We start from the raw sequence: 26,760 nt of genomic DNA, 5'->3' as shown, positions 1-26,760 counted from the left end.
TTTGTATCACATTATATGTAACTGTGTTTACCTTTTTTTTTTTTTTTTAAATAAAAAAATACTGGAGCTTTTAATACAAATTAAAGGCACTAAGAAGCCTAAGAAATGTTTTTGTTTGTTTGTTTGTTTTTTCCAAATCGGTTAATTGAAATTAAGAGAAAAGTGCTACAGAAATGCTGGGTATTTTTTTCCCTTAAACGTTATGTGACTTTTCTTCTGGTGGGTGGATCTTACTGTGATTTCATACATTTATCATCTTAAATGAATTAACCATAATGGACCATGCAAAGGATAACTTCTGAAAAATGAGTTAAAATACAACTTGATATCTGAGGGAGCTTGCCTTAAAGGGCATTTTATGCAATTTTATCTTTCACTGCCAAATCTTCTACTTTTCTTCAGGGTGTAATTTAATATGCTATTGTAATGCTCCATAAGAATTATGGTATCTTTCCATATGCTGCTTTGGCAGCTTTGTTTTCTGTTTTATCCTCCTTTTAAATATAACAGGGTGTATGGTTAGTGAAGGGTTTCACGTTTTTCTTCACTGGTCCAGGAGAACCATGTTTGCTATCTTCCAGCAGACAGTAAAACCACTACTATTTATATATTTTCCTGAAACATGGTTTAGTGTTTGTTCTTCAGGCATAGTATTTCTTGTTATCTGAAACTGAATAATAATTTCAGCCTGACACTGAAAATTTGGAATGATGTATTTAAAAAGCTTTGTATTTAAAATATTTTGTAAATCAGCATCATTTTTCCATAGATATTATACATATTGTATAGAGAGATTGGAATTACTGTTTGAGCATGAGGCAAATTACTTTTGACACGCCTAGTTTTGAATGTGCAAATGATTACAGTGTTCTGCACACATTCTAAAATTTTTACTTGACCTTGCTGCAGTATGAAAATAGTATCAAATAGTAGATAAATGAGTGGTGCCAGCTGTGACCACATGTAAGAAGGAAAACGTATATCCCTGTTCATGAAAATATGATGAGTTTCTAAAATCATGCACTTTAATACTCTATCGTATGTAAAAATAGCGTTTGTTTTTCCTGGTTTTTGGTTAGATACAGAATATCATGCGGTATGAGAGGAATTTATTGAAATGTGCTTTTTACTTTCCAACCATTGTAATTAAAAAGATACCTCCCTTCAGTCCACAGTGCTAAGAATTATGTATAACTACATATATGTTTATATGAATTAAATCTAATTGAATGAAAAAGCAATTGCACCTGCATCTGCAATTCTTAGGTAGTGTTTTTTTTGCACTTGCAGCTAGCCAAAAACCATGCAAATATTACCTGAACTGTCCTGTCAAATTCTTGCATGGTTATAATGTTTTGTCTTTTGTTTTTAACGAAATCATATGCAGAAAAAATCTGCAACTGTAATGTTATTGTATGCACTTTAAAATAGCCAAATGTATAAGTAAAGCATGTTCTTCATGAACTGAGGGAATAATACTCAGATTAGCTTCTATTATTTAATCTTCTATTTATTTAATAACGGTCTTTATATTTTGTTCAGGACCAGCAGTTCATAAACATCAATATAATAGCAATGCGGTGACGGACATTAATTTGGATAATGTTTGTAAGAAAGGAAATACCCTTTTGTGGGATCTGGTCCAGGATGAAGATGCAGTAAGTTGAATACAAGAAAAGAATATTTTTTTAAAAGAAAATAAATTATATGCTATTCAGTGACCTTTCTTTCTACTTGCTGTAGATTCATCTCTCTGAAGGGTTAATAAATGAAGCAGAGAAGCTGCTCTGTTCTTTAGTATGCTGGTTCACTGACAGACAGATTCGAATGAGATTTATTGAAGGCTGCTTAGAAAATTTAGCAAACAACAGGTAACTTAAATTATCTGGTTTTACGTTCATCTTTTTTCAACATATAAGAAATCCAAGTTGAATATGCCAGTTACTTAATGTTACAGGAAGTCAATTTAAAACAGACAAAAGTTGAAGTATAAAAGCAGTTTTAAAAGTGCTATGGATGTGTCTGATGTTCCATTTTTCTTTTCTGTCAGCATCCTGAATTTCCCATCTTGTGCATTTGTCTTTTCTCCCTTCTGCCAGAGCTTGCTGCCCTCCCACCATTTGGTAAACTTGGGTTCACATCTTTCTTAAGCAGTTGAGTGCAAAGTCAAGTGCCTTAGCATAAGCATTTTGAGCTGAATATTTAGATTTTACCTTTAAGTGACTGAGAAACGGACAAGTTCTTACCCACCAAGTCTGTTGTGAGATTTAATTTCTATGAAGGAGCAGCTGGAGGATGAAGATGTACCCTGACTTTAGATAACTTTTAATACCAGCCAAAACTGTGAGATTGTACAGTTTGAAAATGGCAATATTGAGTCTATTTTGACAGTTTGAGATTGATTTCTGCTGTCTCATCTGTTTGCAGAAAAAAAAAAAAGTACCCATTTTGGTGAAATTTCAAAAGATTATGAACATCAAAAATAAGAATGTATACGTATATAATTTAAATATTTTCACTTTAAATAAGTGAAGTGTATACTGTTTTATTTTGATATTTGTCTAACAGCTCTTTGTGAGAGGTATGATATGTAAATATTTTGATATATATGTAGTTCAATTTCAGAAAACTGATTAAACTTCACCCAGATGTATTCCAGTGCTTTCAGTTAGCATATCTGCTCATTGGCCAGGAGCTTCCCAAAGTAATTTTAAAACTGTTTTCATTTTCTAATGGTTGCATTTTAGTGATTCTTTCTTTTTCCTTTAGATCAGTAGTAGTTTCACTTCGTCTTCTTCCAAAGTTATTTGGTACGTTTCAACAGTTTGGGAGCAGTTATGATACGCATTGGATAACAATGTAAGTATACCCCCCCACAAACACACTAAACCAACAGAGGTGATGACATTTGGAGGACTGCTTTGAGCCTTGCTCTTCTACTGTGATCCAAATTAACAATGACCTAAGATTATCATGTCTGTTATCTGGCCTAGTTGTATGAATTTGCCTAATCACTCAGGCCTACTTTTAATCCTTATAAGCTCTGCTGTCGTAACTGAAGTGAAGACTAATTTTTTTTTAACTCTTTACCCCCAAACCCTGTCAAAGACTTGTCAGACGGTACTAGACATCCAGGAATAGTATATTGTAAAAGGTTGCAATAACTTGATCAGCATGCTTCTGTTCTGATTGTATATCAAATGCAGCTAGGTAATAAAATGGTTTGTAAGAAAACCTTTCAAATGTGAAAATACGTAGCACAGCATTGCTTACTAGAACAACCAACTTAGCTAGTTGATTTAACTGTAGAGAATTGGACTACTTGAATTTCTAGGAAAATTTACACTGCTTATTAGCAATCCTTCTTGTTCGTTTTGACATGGCATTTAAATAAGAACCCAGTTCTGATTTTTGGCGTGGGTTTTTGCTAAATTAGGGCCTTTAGGAACAGCTTTCATGGGCTGCAAAGGGAAAGTTCTCTGTCAGTTGTGTGCCTGACCTCATAACTCTGTTATGGATGTAAATAAAGAAGAGAGTGCTGTACTGAAACTTGAATTTATGGTAGATGGAAAATGCAACATTTGATTTATTTTTGTGCATTTTCCTGTAATAGCTGTCTAATTCCTGTGGCTTTTCTGGCATTTTTAAACAAGTCCTAATGCTTTTTTGCTTTCTGAATTGAAACAGGTGGGCAGAAAAGGAACTTAACATGATGAAACTTTTCTTTGATAATTTGGTACACTACATCCAGGCAGTCAGGGAAGGACGACACAAACATACGTTGTAAGTGCACAACAGACTTTGACTGTTTGATACTTTATGTTTTTAAACATACCTTTTCTGCTTTTCTTCTGGTGCTTCTGATGCATAATTTTAAAGTAAATAATTTCTGTAATGGCATTACATGCTTAGAGAGAGAAAAGTCTATGAATGTAGTTGCATTTTAAATAGTTTACTTTTCCTTTAAAAAAACAAAACAACAAAAAAAAACCAACAGTAACTTTTGTACTCTTGTGTCATTTTTGTTAGACATTGTTTTTCTAATTTTCTAATGAGAAACTACTTCCAAAGCTGTTTGAAAGTGGGGTGAACTGCTTTAAATTCAGGCAAGACAGTATACTGTTCCACTCCTTTAACCATTAAGCTTATAAATGGAAGTAAAGTCAATAGTTTTATGCAGGCTGTGAAAATATTTTTGTAAAGAAATTAGGAAAAAATAAGTTCAGTTCCTGCAAGGTGCTAAGGACAAAATACTGCGTTTGACTGTATGAAAATAAAACACGCACAAAAAAAAAAGAAGTCTTAAACTCTTCACCTGATCTACTAATGACTGTTGTCTCATTTCACTTTTTTGATGTGGTTCTTTAATGTATATAACTGGAGTCTAGGCTATATACTGGACTGGATGTTCATAGAAAAGTTTATATGAAAAAATTACACTGTTGAGGGGCATATGCATTAATGAAAGAACAGAAATTAAATATCGCTGAGTTAAATAACTTTTCTTTTTTATACAAATTTAAATTTTAGATACAGTCACAGTGCAGAAGTTCAGGTTCGTCTTCAATTCCTGACATGCGTGTTTTCAACTCTAGGATCACCAGATCATTTCAGTAAGTATTTTAGGTTAACTTACCAGAGAAGCACCTCACAGTAAAACTTGCATACTTCTTAATAATCAGTGATATTTTAATTAAATATGTCATTTTTAAAATACACAATTTTAACGGACATCACTACCAACCAAAAACTCACTGATTGTCAGCTCTGAAAAGGGAAAAGTCTATGATTTCTCATTGGCAGATGATGCATTTTTCTTCTGCTGCTTCTGAAAACTTCTTGTCCTGACAAAACCTTTTCTAATTTCTCTGTGTGCATTCTTGGGTTTTGTAGAATATTGCCATGTATTTGATGATATACTGAAATAGCTAAAAATGCTTCCCTAACTTTAGGGTTGAGTTTAGAACAAGTGGACATATTGTGGCACTGCTTAGTAGAAGATTCTGAATGTTATGATGATGCACTACACTGGTTCTTGAATCAAGTACGAAGTAAAGATCAGCATGCTATGGGTATGGAGACTTACAAGCATCTTTTCTTGGAAAAGGTATGTAGATAGTAAATCACAACCTTAGTAATTCTAATGAGTTTCTTTACATACCAGCATAGTTTAAAATATTTAAAATTATTTCTATGAAGTGTATCTCTTCAGTACTCTGGGAGGACCCCACTTGCTCTGTAAATGATTTATTTTTTCTTCGTGGAGGGGTTAAGGGAAGGGATTGGCATGAATTCTTTTCACAAGAATGTTTACTCCAGTGCTTCTGTGCATATAGCCTGTGTGTTGTATCTGAAGCTATGTAGCACTTCATTTCAATTAAAAAAGGCAACCAAAACTATATTTTCCCAAGTGATACACAATTACCTGCCAAAATAAAAAGAGAGAAAAAAGAAAAAAAAAGACCTCACTTTGGGAGTACCATTTAAATCTCATCCATGTATCCACTGAAAATATGAATGTGCCACAGTAGAGGTTTTTACAAGGGGTCCCATTCATTTAAATAGACTGTAGTATATTATAGATAATGTTATTCAGTAAATTAAGCATTCTAGTTCTTTTTCAATATTACACAGTTTGTCTACTTTTTGTAAATGTATGAAGCTGTTGAACTGAAGTTTCATATGTGCCAGCACATTCTCTTGCTGTTTTAAGTTAGGCAACTAATGTTACAATACGAATTTTAATTCCTTCTGTATCATTACAGTCCAAATCAGTGGTAGAGGAAAGGGGATTGTTGAAGCTGATTATAGTAGATTATTTATATTGTGTACACAATTCAGTAATATTTTGCAAGAACAAATTTTATTTGTAATTTCTCTCTATTTGAAATTTGTAATTTCTACCTATTCCACCACTGAATTTTATTATTTTTGATACTAAAACATGTTTTATTTAGATGCCACAGCTAAAACCTGAAACTATTAGTATGACTGGCCTCAACCTCTTCCAACATCTGTGCAATTTGGCTCGGCTGGCAACTAGTGCATATGATGGTGGCTCAAACTCAGAGGTAAGCCTACACTGTGTGCTCAAGTTCTTCTTTTTAAGGGAAAGGGAAAATTAAATTACTTACCTGCAACTGTATTTACCTTGAGAACATACTGATTTGAAAATCTCTCAAAAAGAGAGCTATCTATCTTGAAAGTTTCAAATGTGGGATAGTAAAATGGAAGAGGCCTGCGAATCTCGACTTTTCCTCATGACTTTGGATGTCTTTTGTCTCCAGAGACAGAGATAGGAAACCATGAAGAAAGTGATACCTGTTGCCTGTGCTTCTTTGTGTAGTTTATCATACTCTTTGCATAACTGAACTGTGTTAGCTGTTATGTTTAAAGAATAGGCTTATAACATTTACTTCTTTAAATGATAAGATTCAGACTACATGAAATTCTTTATGTAGAATTAGGTGTATTTCATTCTGACTACAAATTAGTTTTAAAATGTACCTCAGTTTACATATGTTGCGCTTTAGAATTTTTTTTCTGTAGTTTGTTTTTACTGGGAAACTGTCATAGAAATAAAGTGATAAGTAGGATATTTTCCTGTGAATTGATTTGAGGCAACGATTGATTAAAGGTTTCTGTTCTTACAATGAATACCGATAATAGTTGTCATTTTAAGGCTTCATTTAAAATCATTCCTCTTTGTCAAAAATTAAATCTCACTCTTGAATTTTAACCAATTGTCCTAACACTTCAAAGTATGAACATATTTCTGTCAGTGGTAGGATTTTACAATAATTGGTGTTTGCATTGACGAGAACCTGAGCAGAGGAGATACTTTTAGGATTTGGATCAAGAGGAAAATAAAAGCTCTCAGGTCAGAAAGGCTTTACTCCCAGTAAAATAATAAGGCAATGTTCTGTTTGTTTGTTTTCCTTTTGTCATAACAGTTGTGTGGCATGGACCAGTTCTGGGGTATTGCTTTAAGAGCACAGTCCGGTGATGTCAGTCGAGCAGCTATCCAGTATATCAACTCTTATTATATCAATGGTAGGAATTTTCATTTTATTTTATTTTTTTTTCTGTGTAATATGTTCTAAGGAATATCTAACATTATCCTCCTTTTATTCTTAATATTAAAATGTGTAGTCTTAATTTTGCGCTTATATAATTTACTTTAACATTGATATTACAGGTAAAACTGGTCTTGAAAAAGAACAGGAGTTTATTAGCAAGTGTATGGAGAGTCTGATGATAGCTTCTAGTAATCTTGAGCAAGATTCTCACTCAAGTCTGACAATTATTGAAAGAGGACTCTTAATGCTAAAGACACACCTGGAAGCTTTTAGGAGAAGGTAAATAGCTTCTTCGGTATATTTGGATGCAGAATTTCTTTCAATTTCTCTTATAGTAATGATGAATGAATTACGAGTTACAAAATTACTAATATAAATAATAGTTTCTTCACTTTTCTTTGTGTAAAGTAAGGACAGCAGTGGGTATTTTTGAAAGATAATCTATGAGGTTTAAACAGTTACAAAAGCTGGCCATATAAAGTATAATGTTGTATGAAGTATAAAGTTGTATGGTTATGGTTCACATTTCTGCATCCGTCACAAAAGAAATATTTTTTTCACATTTGTTCAAATCTATTTTTATTTTAAAAAATGAGAATACCAATAATCTCTTCTTACTTTGAAAACAAAAAACAAACAAAAAAAAACAACAGAGAATAAGGGGCCAAGTTTTGCTTTTCCTGTAATTGTTTACTGACAATTTGTGTTAAATAGATTTTGACAAAAATATTTTGTGAATGTTTTTACCTGCTTCTTAAGGTTTGCATATCATCTGAGGCAGTGGCAGATTGAAGGTACTGGTATCAGCAGTCACTTGAAAGCCCTGAGTGACAAACAGTCACTACCATTAAGAATTGTATGTCAGCCAGCAGGACTTCCTGACAAGGTAGTTAAAAAGCCCTTTTACAACTACATCCTATGCTGTTAAATCCTAGTAAGTTCATTATGTGCTTCAAAAACCAAAATATATATTTAATTTCAGATGACTATAGAAATGTATCCCAGTGATCAGGTGGCAGATCTACGAGCAGAAGTCACCCATTGGTATGAAAATTTGCAGAAGGAGCAGATAAATCAACAAGCACAGCTTCAGGAGTTTGGCCAAAGCAGCCGCAAAGGGGATTTCCCTGGTAAGCTATAGTACTCATGCATGTATTTTTTGCCCATATGAGTGTTCATCCATTTACAGCTTAGAAGATCATCAGTTTTTCTTCCCCAGATATCCTCAGTAATCAAACATTATTATATGCTTTATTTTACCTGTAGTTACAGTTAGCATCATCCTCACGTAATTAATAGCATTTCTTCTTTAGTGCTATAATTTATTTGAAATTGCAGAGAAAATGTAGACCTGCCAAATGTCCTTAGATCTGGCCAAGATCCAACTCCTAATAGACTTACTTCTCCTGCATTGGATTTATTTTCATTGTTGTTTTAATTATGTAGTTTTCTGTATTTTAGAGATCCTTTTACATAGAACCTTATTCTATATTTTGTTATACGTACACTTTTCTGTCTATGCAATTGATTCATAATATGAATTAATAATTTAAAGTCCTAATTTATACCCTGCACATATGTATTCCAGTCAGGTGTTGTATTTTCCTTACTCCTGCAACTACTTTTTAATTTATGATCATCCTGTAGCTAAATTGATCATTCATCCTGTTTTTATATTCTCAATTTTGAAAGTCATCTTGTTCCTGAGATGGTCATTGCTTGTTTACAGCGTGATGAATAAGCTTCCTGTTGTTGTTCCCTTTCTTTATGTGTTTCTGAGTGATTTTTTTTTTTAGTTTTATTTTTTAGTTTATCCTTTAGGAGAAGGACATTTTCTGAATCATATTGTTGCTATATATTGTAGCGTTCTCAGTGGCTATTGCTGTTTGGAATGTTCTTGTTCTCTGAATTATTTTTCCTTCAATATTTTCTTGTTGTCTTTCTAACTCATTATGAGCAAGAGTTAGTGTGCTGGGTATATTATCTGAACAAATTGTGTCCATTAACACATCTCTTTTCAACAACACTGACCATTAGGAAATGTGTAAATGTTAATCTGACTTTCTTTTGTAGTTTTACAACTTAAAAAAATGTTTTAATGAGACACGGTGTCAGTATACCAGACTTTGAACACTAGACATCTTAATTACCTTCTTGATGAAGTCTGCTTTCTAGCCACTTCTCAGAAGCCGTTTTAGTAAATAAACTTGTCTTGTTTTCTACCAGGTATGGCCAGATACCAGATTCTTTTAATTTTTTATTTCCAAATCCAGCAAATTCAGAATTGCAGCCCTACAAGAGCTGCAGTTCAGCCTAGTTACATGTACACAAAATACACAAAATTGACTGTTAGACTTAAAAACCTCAGTCATTCTGCATCACAAGAGACATCTTCTGTAAGGCACATGGTACGCTCTTCTGTCTCAGTGATCTTAACCGTGTCTATTTAAATATACTAGTAGTGGCCAATCTGTGACAAAAACAAACAAGTTCCTGGTTAGGAACTTGAAATGGCTGTCATTCCATTAACATAGGTAGAAATCAAAACAGAATTAATCAAATTTCAGTAAGAATTAAAATCTTTTTGCTCAGGAGTACAAATTTTTCTCTCACCTTTTTCTTATAGAGCTAAATCTTCCTGTCCTTAATTAATTTTTGTTTTCTCAGGTGTGTTTTCATCTACCACAAAATTCTTTTGAGGTCCCCAAACCTCTTACAACATCTCTTGTTTATTTGAAATTTACAGTGCTGTGAGAAATGTGAGATTGGTTTTGTTTCTTGCTCAGGTTATTTCCTGTATTCTTTCTTCTGAAACCTGTTACTGGTTTGCTGAAGTGCAGAAGATGGTAGATCTCTGTATTATTTTTATGGATGATGTGTTTGCTCGCCTTTAGCTGTTTGAAATTATTTTGCCTGACTGCACTGATAAGTTTTCAAAGCAGCCTGCTGGGGACAATGAGAACAGTGAGAGATAAAATTTTATGCCCAACTCCATCTAAAACATTGATGGTTTTATTGTTCACTGACGTAACTTTGAAAGACTACCAAATAGCAGTTTTCACAAGAACGTCTCACAAATATTTTGGGGTGCAGGATTTGAGGATCGTGTTTTTGTCTGAGATTTCCATTTGTCTGACAGTCAAAGCTGCTGCGTTTACATCTGACTGCAGTGCTGTTGTATGGAAAAGTCAGCACGTGTGTGTGTGTCTGCTGTTTCTGGGAAGCATCACCTGAATGTATTGTGTGCACACAGCAGCAGTGGCTGTGGCTGCAGATCGCAGGTGATGTGCTTTCAGCAGTTAGCAGAGGAAGAATGCTGACTGTGTATGCGCTACACTCTGCTCGTTCTTGAGGCAGGGAGAGAATAAAGTTTGATGTTTTTTTTTTTGGTTTTAACCCATGTCTTTGAATACTATGTTTCTATAGGCAAATAACATACTGTTTGGAAGCATTTTCAGGCAGCACAACTCTGAGTACTTCCTAGGATCTCTGAAGGAGGATCAAAAACATAGGCTTTTCTGAAGGACCCTCTTTGAAAATCCAGTGCTAAAGTGTAGTGGCAGGGTAGGGCTGCTCTTCACTGGTGTGCAGGATCAGTGCCTAGGACTTTGCAGTGCAGGAAAAGCTCTGCAAATTTTAATCCACAACAAATACCTTTGTGCACTGTAATTGGTGATTAGAACTATACAAGTAGTCTGAGATTATAAATTCATTGTAAAATGCACAATGAATGTGTATCTGTGGTAATAAGGTTTCTTGCTGGATTGTCTGCACCAAATTAAATTCTTGATCTTTTAATTGTTCAGATTTGTTCAGTGTTGAGAATTCTGTGAAGGGTATTCTGAGTTTCTACTTTCTGTAGTATGCAAGATCTTCAGTTCCAACTTACATTTGAGTAAGATTATTTATTTTGCCTTTGCTTTTGCTGTCTTTATCACAGGTGTGTGTTACAAAGCAATTTTGTTGATGGTCACAATCATTTTCCCACATTCTTCTGTGTGCCGTAGTATAACTTAGTACAAAACATGGAAGTCATGTTTTAATCTGTATTGTAGACACTTCTGTCTGCGAGATTGGGTGAACTCTTACTGAAAATGCTATTTTTAAATACATGCAAGGAAATTTAGTTTAATGTAATAAGCAGTTTTCGTAAGGAAATTGCATTGAGTTTTTGTCTGGTTTTAATTGCTGCTGAAGGATGTACTATTAAAAATGAGTCTTAACAACACTTTCATTAGAAAATGAAACTTTTTTTTTTTTTTAAATTGTAGGTGGCCTTATGGGACCTGTGAGAATGATTTCATCTGGGCATGAACTGACAACTGATTATGATGAAAAAACCCTTCACGAATTGGGTTTCAAGGATATGCAGGTATATAGTCACCAACAAAAGTTGCTTGATATGTTACCTTTTTTATGCTGCTGCTGCGTGTGGTGATGGTAGAGGGCACATTTTTCTTTGGGAGCATCCTACAGTTTTCTGCATCTGGTTGTTTCTTACTATCCAACATGTGCCTCCTCTAAGCTCAAAGTAGTACTACCCGTGCTTTCTGCTGTTGTCAGTCTTTAAAATGGTTAATAATTTTAAAAGCCTGATTCTGGTTATGGTAACTGGTCTGAAGACTCAAGGAGTAAAAGGAAAATTTCTTTTTTTTTTTTCATTCATCAAGGAGAATGAAGGACCAGTGAAAACAGCATTAAGTATCCACTTATTGTCTGAACTGTTGAAGATGAGTTCATTCCACAGTAGCAGTGACTAGCTCTCTTTTTCCATGGGTTAAATCTGAAGCATGTTATAATGCTTATTTGTAATTCTTTATTTTTATTGAAGTTTACTGAAGACTACAGTTTGGAAAAGCCTAGTTTGGTTTGTCAAGCCTAGTTTGATGTATGAATGACATTGTGACTGCTTTAGGGAGGTGGGACTGTAACAGATGCCAGCAGATCATCACATACCTTCTTTCTGTGTGAAGGAAAACTAAACTTATGCCGCAGAAGGATTATTGCTGACTGATACGCTTACATGTGCCATTGTTGGCTGTTAGCATTTGTAGCAGTTAATCTGTTTTAACTGTTGATGTTCCAAATTGGGTGATCTGTTGGACTACATCTTTGTTTTTTCACTTTGCTAAATAAATCGGGTTGATACAAAAATGAAAACAGACTTTAAAATACTTTTTCAGTGTTAACAAAGGTCACTTTACAGAATCAAACTATGTCACAGTCAGATGAATTCTTATCCTTGCAGAACTTGACAAAACAGTAACATTCCATTTGCATGGCTGGGCATGGAGGTGGTAACTAGTCAGCATAAACATTTCATCTGAGAGTTGCTTTCTACTATGTAGTTATGCCAGCATAACAAATCTCAGCTTTTCCAACTATGCTGATATTTGTGCTGTTATACGCTCTAGCATACTTCTGGTCCTTTTAGACAATTTATCTTATTTTTCTTCTGGATTAGCTTTTGTGCTATTTTATTAGTTTACTGAGAAGTCAGACTGGTACTACAGGCTAGCCAGCCTGAGTAGCAAAATAAGGGATGGATGGGGGAGAAAGAAACAGCAGTATCTACTATAGCCAAAGCAGGCAGCATATGCAACTATATCCTAAATGTCTTAAGTGAAAGCAAAACCAAGCTTTAGTTATGGCAGTTGCTCAAAATGATGCTCAGTAAAAATTTGACAACACAGGTATTGATTTATCTTGATCATTACCATTAAGGTCTTAATTTAGATGCTGCTGAAAACATTGTGACTTTAGCATATGCATTTTTAAAGCTGCCTCTCTCTTCCTCACTGTTTCTCTCTGTTTCTAGATGGTGTTTGTATCCTTGGGAGCACCAAGGAGAGAACGTAAAGGTGAAGGCGTTCAGCTTCCAGCATCTTGCCTACCTCCTCCTCAAAAGGACAACATTCCAATGCTTTTACTATTGCAAGAACCTCATCTTACCACCCTTTTTGATTTGTTAGAGATGCTTGCCTCTTTTAAACCTCCTTCTGGAGAAGTAGCTATGGAAGATAGTGAGGTAATTTAGAGTAACTTCATTAGAATAATTACATTTAAGTCTTACTTAATTTATTTTTCCTATCTAGCTTATTTCTTGTCTTTTGTATGCAGTTGCCAGATACATGTGTTGTATTTATATGTGTATTCATTTTCATGTGTGTTATGGTCAGTCATTACCATGATCTTTCAGATTTTCATAATGTTGTTATGATATCGTTCAGTGTATCCTAAATATTGTAGAAACTCTAAAGAAATAATTTTCACAAAAGAATACTGAGTATTTAATTATGGTGACTAATAATGTGAATTGGCTTGAAGAAAGGTTAGTAAAAGTTTTATTGCAAAAACTCAAATTATCAAAACTCAAATGTCTCTTATGCCATCATTAGCTTGTGTGAAATCAAACAATCATTAGTATATTTTAACTGGTAAATTATTTTTAAGTTTTACTTACACTCAAAAAATTTCATAACATGTTATAGGCTATATAAAGATAATGCAACTCAGTTTCTTCCTGGTTGAGTGAGACTTCGTGGTCTGTTGATGGATTTACATTAGATAACTTCTCAATTAAGAATAAATAAATTTTTGGACTTTAAATCTCAGCTAGGTTATTTTCACTAAGAAATTCACAGTAAGCATAGTTATTTTATGATTTGTCAGAGTGCAAGATGTGAAGAACTCCATCTCCATGCAGAAAACTTATCCAGACGTGTTTGGGAACTGTTAATGCTTCTACCAACATGCCCTAATATGTTACAGGCATTCCAAAATATTTCAGATGAGCAGGTAAAACAGATTGCTTGTTTTATATTTTTATCTTTATTATGCATGGATATTTTAGTGTTTAGTGTTTTAGTTGAATTTTCGTCAAAGAAGAAGAATGTTTAAAAGTATGTTAATACATTTAGACACAAGTAAACCTAATAAGCAAACTTAATGATTCTTTCAAAATTAAATTAAACAGGTATCATTTTAGTTCACAAAGTTTGTTTTTAAGATTTCTTAAAAAAAAAAAAAAAAAAGAAGAACTTAAATGAATAGTGAATGCTAGTTATCACAATCTTCTGGTTTGACTGAAAACAGTATGTTCTTCATCTGCTGCCTAGTGTGTATAAAATATTTAAAACGTACTGTTTTGCTTTAACATCATGGGTGTTATGATAGCAATCCTTTTTGTGTGGTCTTTCTACAAGTTCAAAACATGGCCACTTACTTACTTGTTTTCTTGCCCAACAGAAGGAAAGTTGGCCTGTTTTAAAGTTCTTGAAATACCATATTATTGTTCTTAGGTATTATGTTTCTTAATAGATGCACTGAAATTTTGCTGGAAATTATAATTCATCCAAACAACATTTGGCTTCCTGTACTTTAAAATTGTGTATACCATAGTTTTTAGTAATGTCAGTGGTCTAATCAAATTTCACTGCTGCATTCACATTCAAATTGAAATCAGACTATTTAAAATATATTTCTATAAATGAATAACAAATAATAGATGCAGTTAAAAACTAAAGGACTTGTCCATTTACTTTAAAAACCCTTTCATTGCCTTTCTTAAGATCAGCATTAAGCTATGTTAATTGTTTTCTGTCTTCTTTATTTGCTAAGGGTAATGATGGCTTTAGCTGGAAGGATCTTCTGCGAATAAAAAGTGCCCATAAACTTTTGTACGCCCTGGAAATTATTGAAGCTCTGGGAAAGCCCAACAGAAGAATAAGACGTGAATCTACGGTAATAGGATTTCTTGCACAAAATATGTTTTTTCTATGAACCAAAGTACATATTGATAATTTGGTTTACAGTATTTTTAATCTTAAACTGTGTTTTTTTGTTTGTTTTTTTTTTGTTACTTATACTTGTTTGTCTTTAGGGAAGTTACAGTGATCTTTACCCAGACTCAGATGATTCAAGTGAAGATCAAATAGAAAATAGTAAAAACACATGGAGCTGCAAGGTCTGATTTTCCTACAGTATTTTGTGATACATATTGTAGTTTTTCAAAAAAAAGATGTAAAATGAAAACCCATTTGAAACATTATCTAAGGGTTTCTGTTCTCAAATTTAAATAGAATATTTTAAAGTTTTTCTGTGTTACCAGACCTGTAGGTCTAACTGAAGTTGGTGATATTTCTGCATTTGCTTGTTCTTACATTGGTTCCATAATATACTTACAGTTTGTTGCTGCTGGAGGGCTCCAACAATTACTCGAAATTTTTAATTCTGGAATCTTAGAGCCTAAAGAACAGGAATCATGGACTGTGGTAGGTGATTATTCACCCTTTTACTCCAGAATAACATAGCTGTCCTTTATAAGACATATGTATATATATGTATGAAATTGGCAACAGTTTCTCAAATGCTGAAAAGACAGCAGGCATACCTTTTATTAAAAGGTTTTAAACAGATTTTTAGATATTTGTTCTAAAATATATTCAGTGTTAGAAACAAATTGTCATTCTTATTCTGTTTATATGCAAAAGATTGCATGATTACTTTTATTGTTCTGTCCTGAAAACTTGGACATCACCATGAAAATAATTACAAATTCCACAACTAAGTGCCTTGTACAGGTCACTGAATTAAGCAGATCATTTACGTATATAGGTGCTAGACAGTTATCTCCTCCATGTGTTGCTGTGAAATGGTGCTCTTTTTTTGTTGTTGTTAATTTTACTCTCACACTGCAAGTTTTGCTGGTGGAGCTGACCATGTGCTGTACTTGGCCATAGCTACACAGTTGAGAGCCATGTAAACTGATCTCAAGGGTTACTAAATCAATCAGTGGGTTTTGTCTCTGCATGTGATATTACAATAGAAAATGTTATTTCTGAAGTACTATCTGCTGTCTCCTCGTGGTTAAGTGTATTCAACTTGAAAGCATTTCTGTATACCATACGTACTACATTGTGCTATAATTGAATGCAATGCAGGGAAAGCTATTAACTGTACAGATTAACCTCCTATACTATTTCCTCTGTGGTATTTCATGCACACAATAACAGAATGTCTTGAAATGCACCTGTTAATAGGACTAGATAATAAAAATGTCCTTCTTGTAAAAAGTAATTTTTTTAATACCTTTCCTCTTTAGTGTCTATTCTTGTGAGATTTTGCCAGTTAGAGTTCTAGTTGTTTATCCTTTGTAGCTTACTTAAGCTTTTCTTGTCAAATTCTGTAGTAGACATAGAATTATTTGTAAAATAAATCCTTGCAAAAAGAAAAATTCATTTCCTTTTTATTCACAGTGGCAGCTGGACTGCCTTGCTTGCTTGCTGAAGCTGATATGCCAGTTTGCAGTTGATCCTTCAGATCTGGATTTAGCTTACCACGATGTGTTTGCCTGGTCTGGTGTAGCAGAGAGTCACAGAAAAAGAACGTGGCCAGGCAAATCAAGGAAGACTGCAAGTGACCATGTGAAGGGCCTTCATATACCTCGTTTAACAGAGGTAAGAGATAAACAGTGCGTCTGTTTTGTGAATTTAAATGACTCCTTTGTTGTGTGAAGCTTTTATTTTGGTAATAAAATAATATAGTGGCAAACTTACTAGTATTAATCTATATGTTGCATACTGTTCTCGAATATAGTTTGTTTTTAAACCTGCCAATTTTAAAAGCTGGAACTGAAAGGTATTTTGATGAACGTGAGCATGTGAAATGTGAATTTCAGAATTCCACTGTTTTATTCCTATTTCTTACATTTTGTTTTCCATATTATTAACGCTGTTTTTATGGTAACCTTTCGTAGTTGCTGTACTCATCCTTGGCAGATACATTTTTGTGTCCTTTAGTGCACACTAAGTGTGAAGTAGTTTACTATACTAAGGATATCTGAGCAAGTGTATAAACATACCTAAACGCGTAAACCTTCCTCCCAGATTCTTGCCTGCTAATTTCCAAATATAGACCAAGCCTGATATTTAATCAATAGCATTTTGTCATCAGATGGCTAGAGATGCATTCACTGTAAATTGATTGCTCTTGGGCACAGGACCAGTTGTGATTGCAGGAAAGGGCAGATTTGAACTGTAAGCTGGAGCCAAACTTCCCATTTGTCATTGTTACACAAGGAAAAGACCCTAACTGTTCTACAGGGATGAGGTATTTCTGACAAAACAGATTCCTAAATTGCCAAAGCTGATATGATACAGGGAAATTATTGAATGTATTAGCTTTTTTAATTGTCATCAATGAATATTTTTGATTGCAGTGGATTTGCTATCTAAATACTTTAAAAAACTTCTTTGTAAGGTCTTTAAAGGCTTTCTATTCAGACTTCTCGGATTTGAAAATTTTGTATAGCCTGTCAGAGGCTCTTTTTAAGATTAATAATTTAAGTGAATGTGTAGTCAGTCAAATGTGTTGATCACAAAGATACAAGCGAAATTTACATATCCAACTTCACCCACGAAATTGTCCCCTCAAGCCTATGATTTTAGAAACAAAGTTAATGTAAGAAATACACTGGTTTTTTTAGTAACAAGGTTGAGAAGATTATTGATTTTTCTATTCAGTTATGTTGCCTAAGAGGAATAGAATGAAATTTTAGCATCTAGATGTACTCAGTGAAACACAGGATTTTACATTTGCTTTAATAAAAAACAGAATATGACTGTTTCAACTGTAGAGATGTTATCATTTCTCTTTTGCTGTTCCTCCCTCTACACAGGTGGGTTTTTTTTTTAGATTCACACAGTGTGTATAATTTAAAAAACAATCAAAAAGCTTGTTGTTATATTAACTGGTCTTTTTTTCTTTTGACTTCAATTTTTAAAGGTGTTTCTTGTACTTGTCCAGGGAACCAGTTTGATTCAGCGACTTATGTCAGTTGCTTATACATATGACAACTTGGCACCTAGGTACAATATCTTCTTATTTTTGTTATAAAGCTTATAAAGTGTGCACATTTTCCTTGGCTGTTTTAAATAGAATGAATAGCTCTTTCAGTTGTAGTTCCCATTAACATCCGTATCAGAAATTTAAGTATATAGGCATTAGATTTGCTTTTCTTAGTCACCTCTTTTTGTAGTTAATCCACACTTATGAATCATGGAGAGAACTCTCAGTGGTCATCAGCAATCAAGCAATCGCTGAACTAAACAAATTGCCCTAAATAGTAATAGTAAGAAATAAATAAAACAGAAACAACAACAACAAAACCTACATGTAAAGTAATTAATCACCATACAATCCCTTATATAACCAGTTGTTCTCCAAGGTATATGACGTGGAGCAACAAGATATGTACAGGACGCTGTCAGAAATTCTGGTACCAAAACTGATTCTTTGTCTCTTTGTAGCAATTAGCATTGTCAATTTCAAGCGAATATAAAGGAAAATTTGAAATAAATTCATTTTTAAGCTGCTTATTTATCTGCTGTCTTTGACTTATTTTCCCCATCCTAATGACATTACTTTATTGCTATTGAAATTCCCCTTCTTTTTATAGTTAGTGTGCATGTACTGCAGGCAAAATTTTACTTCCAGAAAATGGTTATTAGTGATTTTTGTCCTTTTTGCCTTTTTTCCTGAGAAAAGCAATTCTGTGTAAGACTGTATAGTGACAGAGTTGGACTGATTCTGGGGAGGTCAATTTTTTGACACATTCAGTGTTGTAGAATTACTTGATTCCAAATAAGGTATAATGTGTTCTACCACATTTGTAAAGGATTGATAACGATATTTAGAGCATTTCCAGCCAGGTCTACAACTGTGCCTAAATGTAACCTCTAGCTGAGTTCCAAGAATGATTTTAATTATATACAATATATTTTCCATTTCATAAACTTCTACTGCCATTTTCAAAAAATGTAAGTAAATAAGTACAAGCATTTACAGTAGGTACAGAGTTCGCAAAGATTTGTTTAAAGTGTGGTTCCCCATAACAAATGCTAGCCTTCTTCTGTATGCATCTGTTCTTGGTTCCATTTTATATCATCTCTTTCTTGGATAATATAAAGTGGTTGTGATTATTTTTTCTTTACTTTTTATCTTGTAGTCTGTAAAACTTTAGGGGGGTGATTTGAAGTTCCTAATAGCTTTATAAATATCGCTAATTTTGAATACTGCAAGAAATGAATCTTTTTAGGATTACGGTATTAGTTTTCTTCATTGGTACTTAAGAATAACTTTGTTCTTACTGGCATGGCTTACATTTCTAAGTGGTAATCTGTTATGATCTGTGATAAAGTTCAAATGGCTTTATCTTCTTCCTGTTCAGGGTGTTGAAAGCTCAGTCAGATCACAGATCAAGACACGAAGGTCAGTGCTGCAAATTACTTGTATGCTATGAACTAATAATATTGAAAACATATTGAAGATAACAGGTTATGTGTTTGATTTATTCCACCTAAAACACAGAGAGGTCCTAAAAGACTTGCATGGCTTTCCTTTTCTGGTAATTATTTATATGATAGAAGTTTTGTATGCTAGTTATGCCTTCCTCTCCAGAATAGCTGTTTTTGGTAGGAAAACCAGCAGTATTCTTTTCTGAAGAGCAGAAGATACATGTAGCACCATAATATAGTCACCAACAGTCACCTTTATTCATGTTTACAAAAATAATTCTGGGCCCAGAATTCCTTGGAGATCCCCAGTCCAGCCTTCCTGGGGAGGATTGCTACAAAAGGTCTAAATGACCTGTGTCAGGTTACGTTTGTATGAGAGTAACTGCCAAAAGTACAGCATAGGTGTGCATAAATATAGGTAGGTCTCCTAAGCTTGTACATTGCCTTTGTTTTTTTTTCCACTTTGTTCTGGCCTACAGATGTTCATGGCTATGAACCTGAATTCTCAGTATGCTGTGCGTCACATACGAAAGTCTTACTCTTGGCTGTTAAGAAGAAAAGAACTGATGTGCTAGTTAGTTCGGGGAAATGTTCATGTTAAGAGCTGATGCAACCCATCTCCAAAGTACCAGCTCACTACCTAAGAAGGAGAGATACAGGAAGGGGTTGTGCTCCAGATTTTGAGTATTTAGTCAAATTAAACTGTGATCAGTAGTACAATGATCAGTATTTAGTAAGCATATTGGTAAAATTCTGAGCTGAAGTAGTGGCTTATGTGCCAATAAGGACTTAGTCTTGTACATTAAGATAATTAAAGTAAATGTCGTTTGTGCTAGAACTATGCAACCCTTCAACCTAGAAACCTTATTCTGTTAGAATAATGATACGATTTACTCTCATCTCATTTCCTATTAGTTACTCATTATTCAATGTGGCTCTTGGTGAGTTGGGCTCACTGCTGTTCCTCGGTGAAATCCAGTCTGGCAGACAGTGATCATTTGCAAGACTGGCTAAAGAAGCTTACCCTTCTTATTCCAGAGGTATGTTAAAGAAGAGGTTGTTACTAATTTGTGCATAATAAGAAACAAGATTAACTTTGGTTTCAAGCTTCCATTAATTTCAAATCATGTTGTTTCCTGCTAAAAGTAAGCAGGTTCTCACTCAGTTACTTGCAGTCCTGTTTAAGTAATCATTTTTAGTAAAAATACTGTGTAAGGTGGCACATTTGTGGTTGATTGCAAACCAGTTTATAAACTCCCATCTTTGTTCTTAGCTTTTGTTTGAAGGTAATTCTTTTGTTGTAATTTGTTGGAATTTCTGGATGATGCCCTCCAACATGGATTAATCTAAATATACTTCTGCCATTGTGTTATTTTTTCAGCCGTACTTTTTATCACAAAATGGGGTGAATAAGAGTTTAAATAAACATTTGTCATCAATGAATCTTTGTCTAGTTTTAAGTAATTTTTTGTCTAACGTAAGACAAACTTGGAAATTGCATAATATGCACAATAGATTTATTTTTTTACTATCTATTGCTTTAAGTTGCAATATGGACACAATGAGGTGATAGTTATTATCAGCTAATTATTACTCAACCACAGAAAAAACATATGTACTGTCTCCATTTAAAAACACTGGAACTAAATGAGGGTAAACTTCTGAAGCTAAATTAGAGATAGTCTAGATTTTTTTTTCCTTAGGAATAAAAGAAGATAATTTTTCTAGTGAAATTAATTTAACCATATAGTTTCATATGCGTAAGTGTAGGTTGCAGCATTACATATATGTTCATACTTTGCCCAGATGTGGTATTTTGGGAGCTGGCTGTACTCTTTACTATAGAAAAATATGTAACTTGGGAGACAAGGCTTTTTTGTTACAAGGGTATCTTAAGCATAGGTGTTTTTAGACGTATTCTGCCTTGATTATCTGGTAGATATTATGAGAGGAACTTAATTATGTATATATGGAAGGAAAGTCAAAAGAGAAAAAAACAAACTTCTAAATAATGTGTGCAGTAATTTTATTTATTTATTTTTCACACAGACTGCCGTTCGCCATGAGTCATGCAATGGTTTATACAAGTTATCTCTCTCTGGTCTCGATGGGGGGGACTCAATTAATCGGTCCTTTCTGCTGCTGGCTGCATCAACATTACTAAAATTTCTTCCTGATGCTCAAGCTCTGAAACCTATCCGGGTAAGAACTTATAAAATTACAAGACTTTGTTAAAGATATATTTTAACTTATTTCTGTTAATATAAAAGGAGAAAAATGGTAGCATATACCATCATTTTGTCTGACATACTGTTTCTGATCTGCTAAAATATTAAGACTAAGACATTAAGGTTTAGATGGTTCGAGAAGCTTCACAGAAGTTACAGCTGTGATGCTAAAGTAATTGATACCTTACCAGTGCTAGGAGAAAAGTACAAAATAGCATTTTGAAAGTGTTGTGGTTCTGGAATTTTAGCATCCACGTAAGATGCTGTTAAAGAATAACAGTTGTGTTTTCAGTAAATGCCCCATCTTCCCTTTTAAATGTAGGCAAGTCCATAAATAAATAAATTATATTTTATAGGTCTCCTCTGTTGTTGCAGTTAAGTGTTACTGTTCCCCAGTCAATTGTTTCTGTTTTTCTTTTGGGGTATTATTGTCCTCAAAGTTTCACTAAATAGAAGAGATTCTAGGGATGGTCCAAAGCTACTTTCACACTGTTAATGTATGGAGATTAATAGAGATGGTTTGAACTAACCTGGATGATTTTGCCTAAAGTCAATTAGGAATTGTAGCCATACCAATGCATATCAGAGAAGGCTATGCTCACTTCAGCTGTGTAGATCTGAAGAAGACTACTTGTATGACTGTGAAACGTGAACCTTGATTTGGGGGAGATTCTGAGGAAAAAAAAAAAAAAAGGTTGCATTAAAACAATCTGCAGAAGATTTGCATTATTTGACTAATTTTCAGAAGAGTTCAAAACGGGATTTTAACCAACACATGTTGAACTGATATTCATGCAAATTTTGTTTTGCCCAGTCTAATATTGAAAAATTTGCAATTTGCAGTTCTGAGTACAGATTTAATACTATTGTAAGTTTAAGGCTCTTGCAGATCATCCTGACAGTCTTTCAAGAAAATGAATAAGTATTTCAGAAGAAAAATAGAACATGCAGTGTTACCATTTTAAAATTCATTGTTCTTGTAAGGACCTTATCTTAAATAGGGACATGTAGAAAGTAATATTCTTGTAACATTGCATTTATTGCACTGCTTTAATACAGTTATTATTACAGTTAACAAAAGAAATTTTTTCTTTTTTCTTTTTTCTTTTTTTTTTCTCAGGTGGAGGATTATGAAGAAGAACCAGTGCTACGACCAGGTTGTAAGGAATATTTTTGGTTGCTGTGCAAACTGATTGATAACATACATGTCAAAGATGCAAGTCAGGTATGTTTTGCTTTGCAGTCATAAAAATGTTTGTGTTTTTAAATATTTGTATTCATATAACTTTTTTCATTGAACGTGATACAGTTTTACTTAATATATAGTGAACTGCTACAAACTGCTCTCCAAGCATTCCATCTCTTGACTTCTGCTGCTGTTTGGTGTTTTTAGTAGCTCATGGTCAAAGGAAGCTTCAGATACGCACCCTTTAGAGTCGAGAAGGGAGGGTGCATATAATGCACAAATAGAGTGGGCTATATGAAGTTAAGAGACATGAGTATTGGAATCATTTAGGAAAGATTGACTCTTGGTAATTTCAGTGAAGGAGGAGGTGAGCAAATATCTGACATTAACTGAAAGAGACGAGAAAAAAATTCAGTTAGAAGCCAATTAGCACAGGTCAGAAAAAATACTCACTCTTTTGAAACATCCCAAAAGGTTTAAAATTAACTTTTTATGCACCGTCTGCAACTATCCCTGCTGGCTGGACACGCTACATAAGTATCTCTAATGTATTCTCAGTGCTCTGGCAGGAGTGTGGGAAGGGAAGGAAGATAAAGCTGTAGACCTTCCTTCTGTAGTGTTGAAAAAAATCTTGTCTCCTAACACCTGATGGTCCCAGTAGAGGCAAAAATTTTGGCCTGTCCATCTTTCTTCCACTAAGTTTCCTACCATTTCCATTGTATTAATTCAGTCTCTTAGCTAGGCTACAGTTCTGCATAGTTCTTCTGCATGTTGCTTTCAAACTTCTAATGACAAGCTTCTGTGTGTTCCTGTGAGAAATAACAGTTAAGTATTTAAAATAGTAGTATTCAGTTTTTTCAACATGATAATATATTTTTGGGATCTGGAATTGAAAGAATAAGTATTACTTTATTTGAACTGTATATTACTGATTTTAAAAAACAGTTATATCACATTTATGAAAATGTATTAAAATACTGTTGCAAGAACATTTGAAAGAGTTTTAAATGTTCCTGTGTTTTTTGTGTACAATAGCAAATTTCCATCGAAAAGAATAACCATAGTTTCTGGCTGGACTTCTAATTCATGACGTACATAATTTTTTTCCATTTATATACCACTTTCTTTCTTTTTGATCAGACCACACTCCTTGATTTAGATGCACTAGCAAGACATCTTGCTGACTGCATTCGGAGGTAAGGTTTAGTAAAGTAATTTCATCTGTAAGTTGCGTTAAATTTATTGTTAGTGGGACAGACAGAGTTTTAACATTTCTTTTATATGTATGTGTATATATAGCAGAGAAATCCTTGACCATCAAGACGGTAATATAGAAGATGACGGACTTACAGGACTGCTTCGCCTTGCAACAAGTGTTATTAAGCACAAACCACCTTTTAAATTTTCTCGTGAAGGGCAGGTAAGAAAAGGACCCTGACAGAGATCAAGACAAGGTCATATCTTTTTACTGTACTTTCTTCATTACACCTTTTTACCTAATATTTTGACTGCAGGGCTCAGTACGTGACAGTATGTCATATTTCTAGCTCTAGGTGATTGATGAAAACATGTCTCATTCCTTAATTAATAAGTAGTATGTACAGTCCCTTCCCTTTCTAACTGTATTTAACTTCTGGATAAAGTTCTTACATCCTAGGGATTTTATTTATTTTAATTTTTTATGTCTGATTTTTTTTCAGAACAGATCAGTATTAATCACTTAAAAAAAAAATAAAAATTAACAACAGCTGCTTTTTGACTATCCTGGGACAGTTGTGATCTAAAAGTAGCTTTTAAGCTCTACACCTACCCAGTGGCAGACACGTGTAAAAAGAATACTGCAGTTCACCCATCCACAAAAAGATACACGTGATCTTTTTCTTCCCTGCTCCAACATGTCAGAATTCAATCAGATAGTGCAAATACAAGGTTAAGAGTATTAATTGGAAAATGATAGATCCAGATCTCTGACATTACTTCTTTTCTAGTCTATGAATAGACTGCATTTTAGGGTGGCTGGTGTGCAAGGACACCTGTTTGAAAAAGGCTGCACCACCGCACTAGGCTGTAGCCCATAGCACAGTCCAAAACTCCACATACTGGATACAGCTGGTCTGCTGATGAGCTGTAACCATCACCTGGGAAATATGGTTAGGAATGGAAACCAGTCAGATTGCTGCCCCATGAGCACTTGTGGTGCAGAGTTACTACCAAGAAAACAGGTATCCGTTTGTTTTCAATTTCATGCATAGTGGGATTAAAATATAACTCCAAAGCGTGGAGAAATCTGGAAGAGCTTTCGTTAACTATTTTGGCCAGAAGAAGACCCCTCAATACTATTCAGACATAAACATGTGACTGTATTTATAATATTTCGTACTAGTGCTACAGGAATTTCTCTATACATTGGAAAAAGACTTTTTTTATAGTGATTTTTTTGTTTGCTCTGCAGGAGGCTATCTTTGGAAACATTTAGATTTTATTTAGATTTTACTGCAGCCTGACCTTTTAACATAGGGAAATCCAAGAAGAACATTTCTTTAATTACAGTCTAGAAATTGCAGAACAAAATGTAATAGTTGTATTGGTAGCTGTGCCTTGCAAATGGGAGAGAATTCTATCCCTAAAAAAACAATTGAAGAAGATATCATGTAGGGAAAAAAACAAATGAAGATTCTGTAGAGGTAAAGGATAGAGGGTTTATTGTCTGATCATGTAGACTACTACAATGATACACTACTAGTATGATTTAATTTCAATTTGTTAAGATTGCAGCCATTTTGTTGATGCAGTGAAGTGAAGGAAGTAGATCATGTCATCAGCCCTGGGCATAAAGGTTTTGAATGAATTGCTGATTGTCTAAGGGATTTTGCTGAAATACCGCTTTCTAAATCAGTTAAATTTCTTCCTTCATGTTCTCTCATTATAGCACTTGGATGACTAATTAGTAATGTTCGCTTTAGTAGTTGAAAGGCTGAGGAAGGCCTTTCACCATCCTGTACTTCTTTGAACATATTATAGCTTCTGGAAGAATATGACTCCTTTTCCTACAGACCTAGACAGATTTTGATTTCTTGTTGTCTTAATATTTTACATTTGATACAATTTTATTGAATTAAGTTGACTAAGCAGGACAAAGGTACAGAATTTTAGACATATGCAACTCCACTTTTTAGTGTATTAATCTGGAAAGATAAATATAAATAACAATGTGTTACGGGTCTGTCATCCAAAGGCAGCATGACTCGGTACAGCTGTGCTTTATGCCTTTTATAGTTCAGTTAATATTCCAACAGAGTAGCAATGCCAAAACATACTTGCAGTACATATGATACGTAAATCAGTGCATGTTTTATGGTTAATTAGTGATTAGTAAAACTCAGACTAGTAGAGCGATTATGCACTATGAGAAACCAGCCTTAAATTTATTAAAAATAAATGTGTATGGTTTGTCAAGTTGAATTATCAGTCATGAATCAAGCATAATTTGCCATTCTTTTTCACTGGACATGTTTCTCTTTAGGTTGTAATATAAATAAAATTGTTGAAATTTGCAATTTAAAATGTGTATATGAGCCAGAAAGTTCTATACATGATAGAGGTCCAGAAAGTATACAGAAATTTCTAGAAGATTGGAAAAACATGACTGTCTCATGTGTTCAAACTGCTAAATCTGCTGACGGAATTGTTTTACAGGAGTTTCTGAGAGACATCTTCAATCTTCTGTTCTTGCTGCCAAGTTTAAAAGATAGACAGCAGCCAAAATGCAAGTCACATTCTTCAAGGGCTGCAGCATATGACTTGTTGGTAGAAATGGTGAAAGGGTCCGTGGAAAACTACAGGCTGCTCCACAACTGGGTTATGGCACAACATATGCAGTGTAAGAACCTTCGTTCATATGTAGCTTTTGAGTATTTTGTGGAAAATTAGTCCTTTTGTACCTTCTGTTCATTTTGGTTGTTTTGAATTTT

The 26,760-nt window shown here is 33.9% G+C and overlaps 1 protein-coding gene across 10 annotated transcripts in view; it reads left to right on the top strand.

Moving 5' to 3' along the window:
* USP34 (ubiquitin specific peptidase 34) overlaps nt 1–26,760 on the top strand; it is a 135,208-nt gene that overhangs the window by 58,957 nt on the left and 49,491 nt on the right. For 9 of the 10 annotated variants that reach the window (XR_014691187.1, XR_014691188.1, XM_084513740.1 and 6 more), the window contains 26 exons: nt 1,543–1,658; nt 1,744–1,871; nt 2,770–2,859; nt 3,688–3,783; nt 4,531–4,613; nt 4,953–5,107; nt 5,958–6,071; nt 6,954–7,053; nt 7,199–7,358; nt 7,839–7,965; nt 8,062–8,209; nt 11,351–11,451; nt 12,898–13,107; nt 13,752–13,877; nt 14,700–14,822; nt 14,962–15,045; nt 15,266–15,352; nt 16,337–16,537; nt 17,865–17,947; nt 19,309–19,349; nt 20,291–20,415; nt 21,425–21,577; nt 22,724–22,828; nt 23,930–23,985; nt 24,089–24,209; nt 26,486–26,669. Coding sequence is in view for 8 of the 10 variants with exons in the window: in XM_084513740.1 (XP_084369866.1) it covers nt 1,543–1,658; nt 1,744–1,871; nt 2,770–2,859; nt 3,688–3,783; nt 4,531–4,613; nt 4,953–5,107; nt 5,958–6,071; nt 6,954–7,053; nt 7,199–7,358; nt 7,839–7,965; nt 8,062–8,209; nt 11,351–11,451; nt 12,898–13,107; nt 13,752–13,877; nt 14,700–14,822; nt 14,962–15,045; nt 15,266–15,352; nt 16,337–16,537; nt 17,865–17,947; nt 19,309–19,349; nt 20,291–20,415; nt 21,425–21,577; nt 22,724–22,828; nt 23,930–23,985; nt 24,089–24,209; nt 26,486–26,669 (3,117 nt within the window). In the remaining 2 variants the exon portion in view is untranslated. The remainder of the gene's footprint in view (nt 1–1,542; nt 1,659–1,743; nt 1,872–2,769; nt 2,860–3,687; nt 3,784–4,530; nt 4,614–4,952; nt 5,108–5,957; nt 6,072–6,953; nt 7,054–7,198; nt 7,359–7,838; nt 7,966–8,061; nt 8,210–11,350; nt 11,452–12,897; nt 13,108–13,751; nt 13,878–14,699; nt 14,823–14,961; nt 15,046–15,265; nt 15,353–16,336; nt 16,538–17,864; nt 17,948–19,308; nt 19,350–20,290; nt 20,416–21,424; nt 21,578–22,723; nt 22,829–23,929; nt 23,986–24,088; nt 24,210–26,485; nt 26,670–26,760) is intronic. The other variant, XM_084513739.1, reaches the window with a different exon arrangement.

Source organism: Aythya ferina, assembly GCF_964211825.1.
Source record: "Aythya ferina genome assembly, chromosome: 3".
Classification (NCBI taxonomy): Eukaryota; Metazoa; Chordata; class Aves; order Anseriformes; family Anatidae; genus Aythya; species Aythya ferina.
This window is presented reverse-complemented; position numbering and strand designations above follow the sequence as displayed.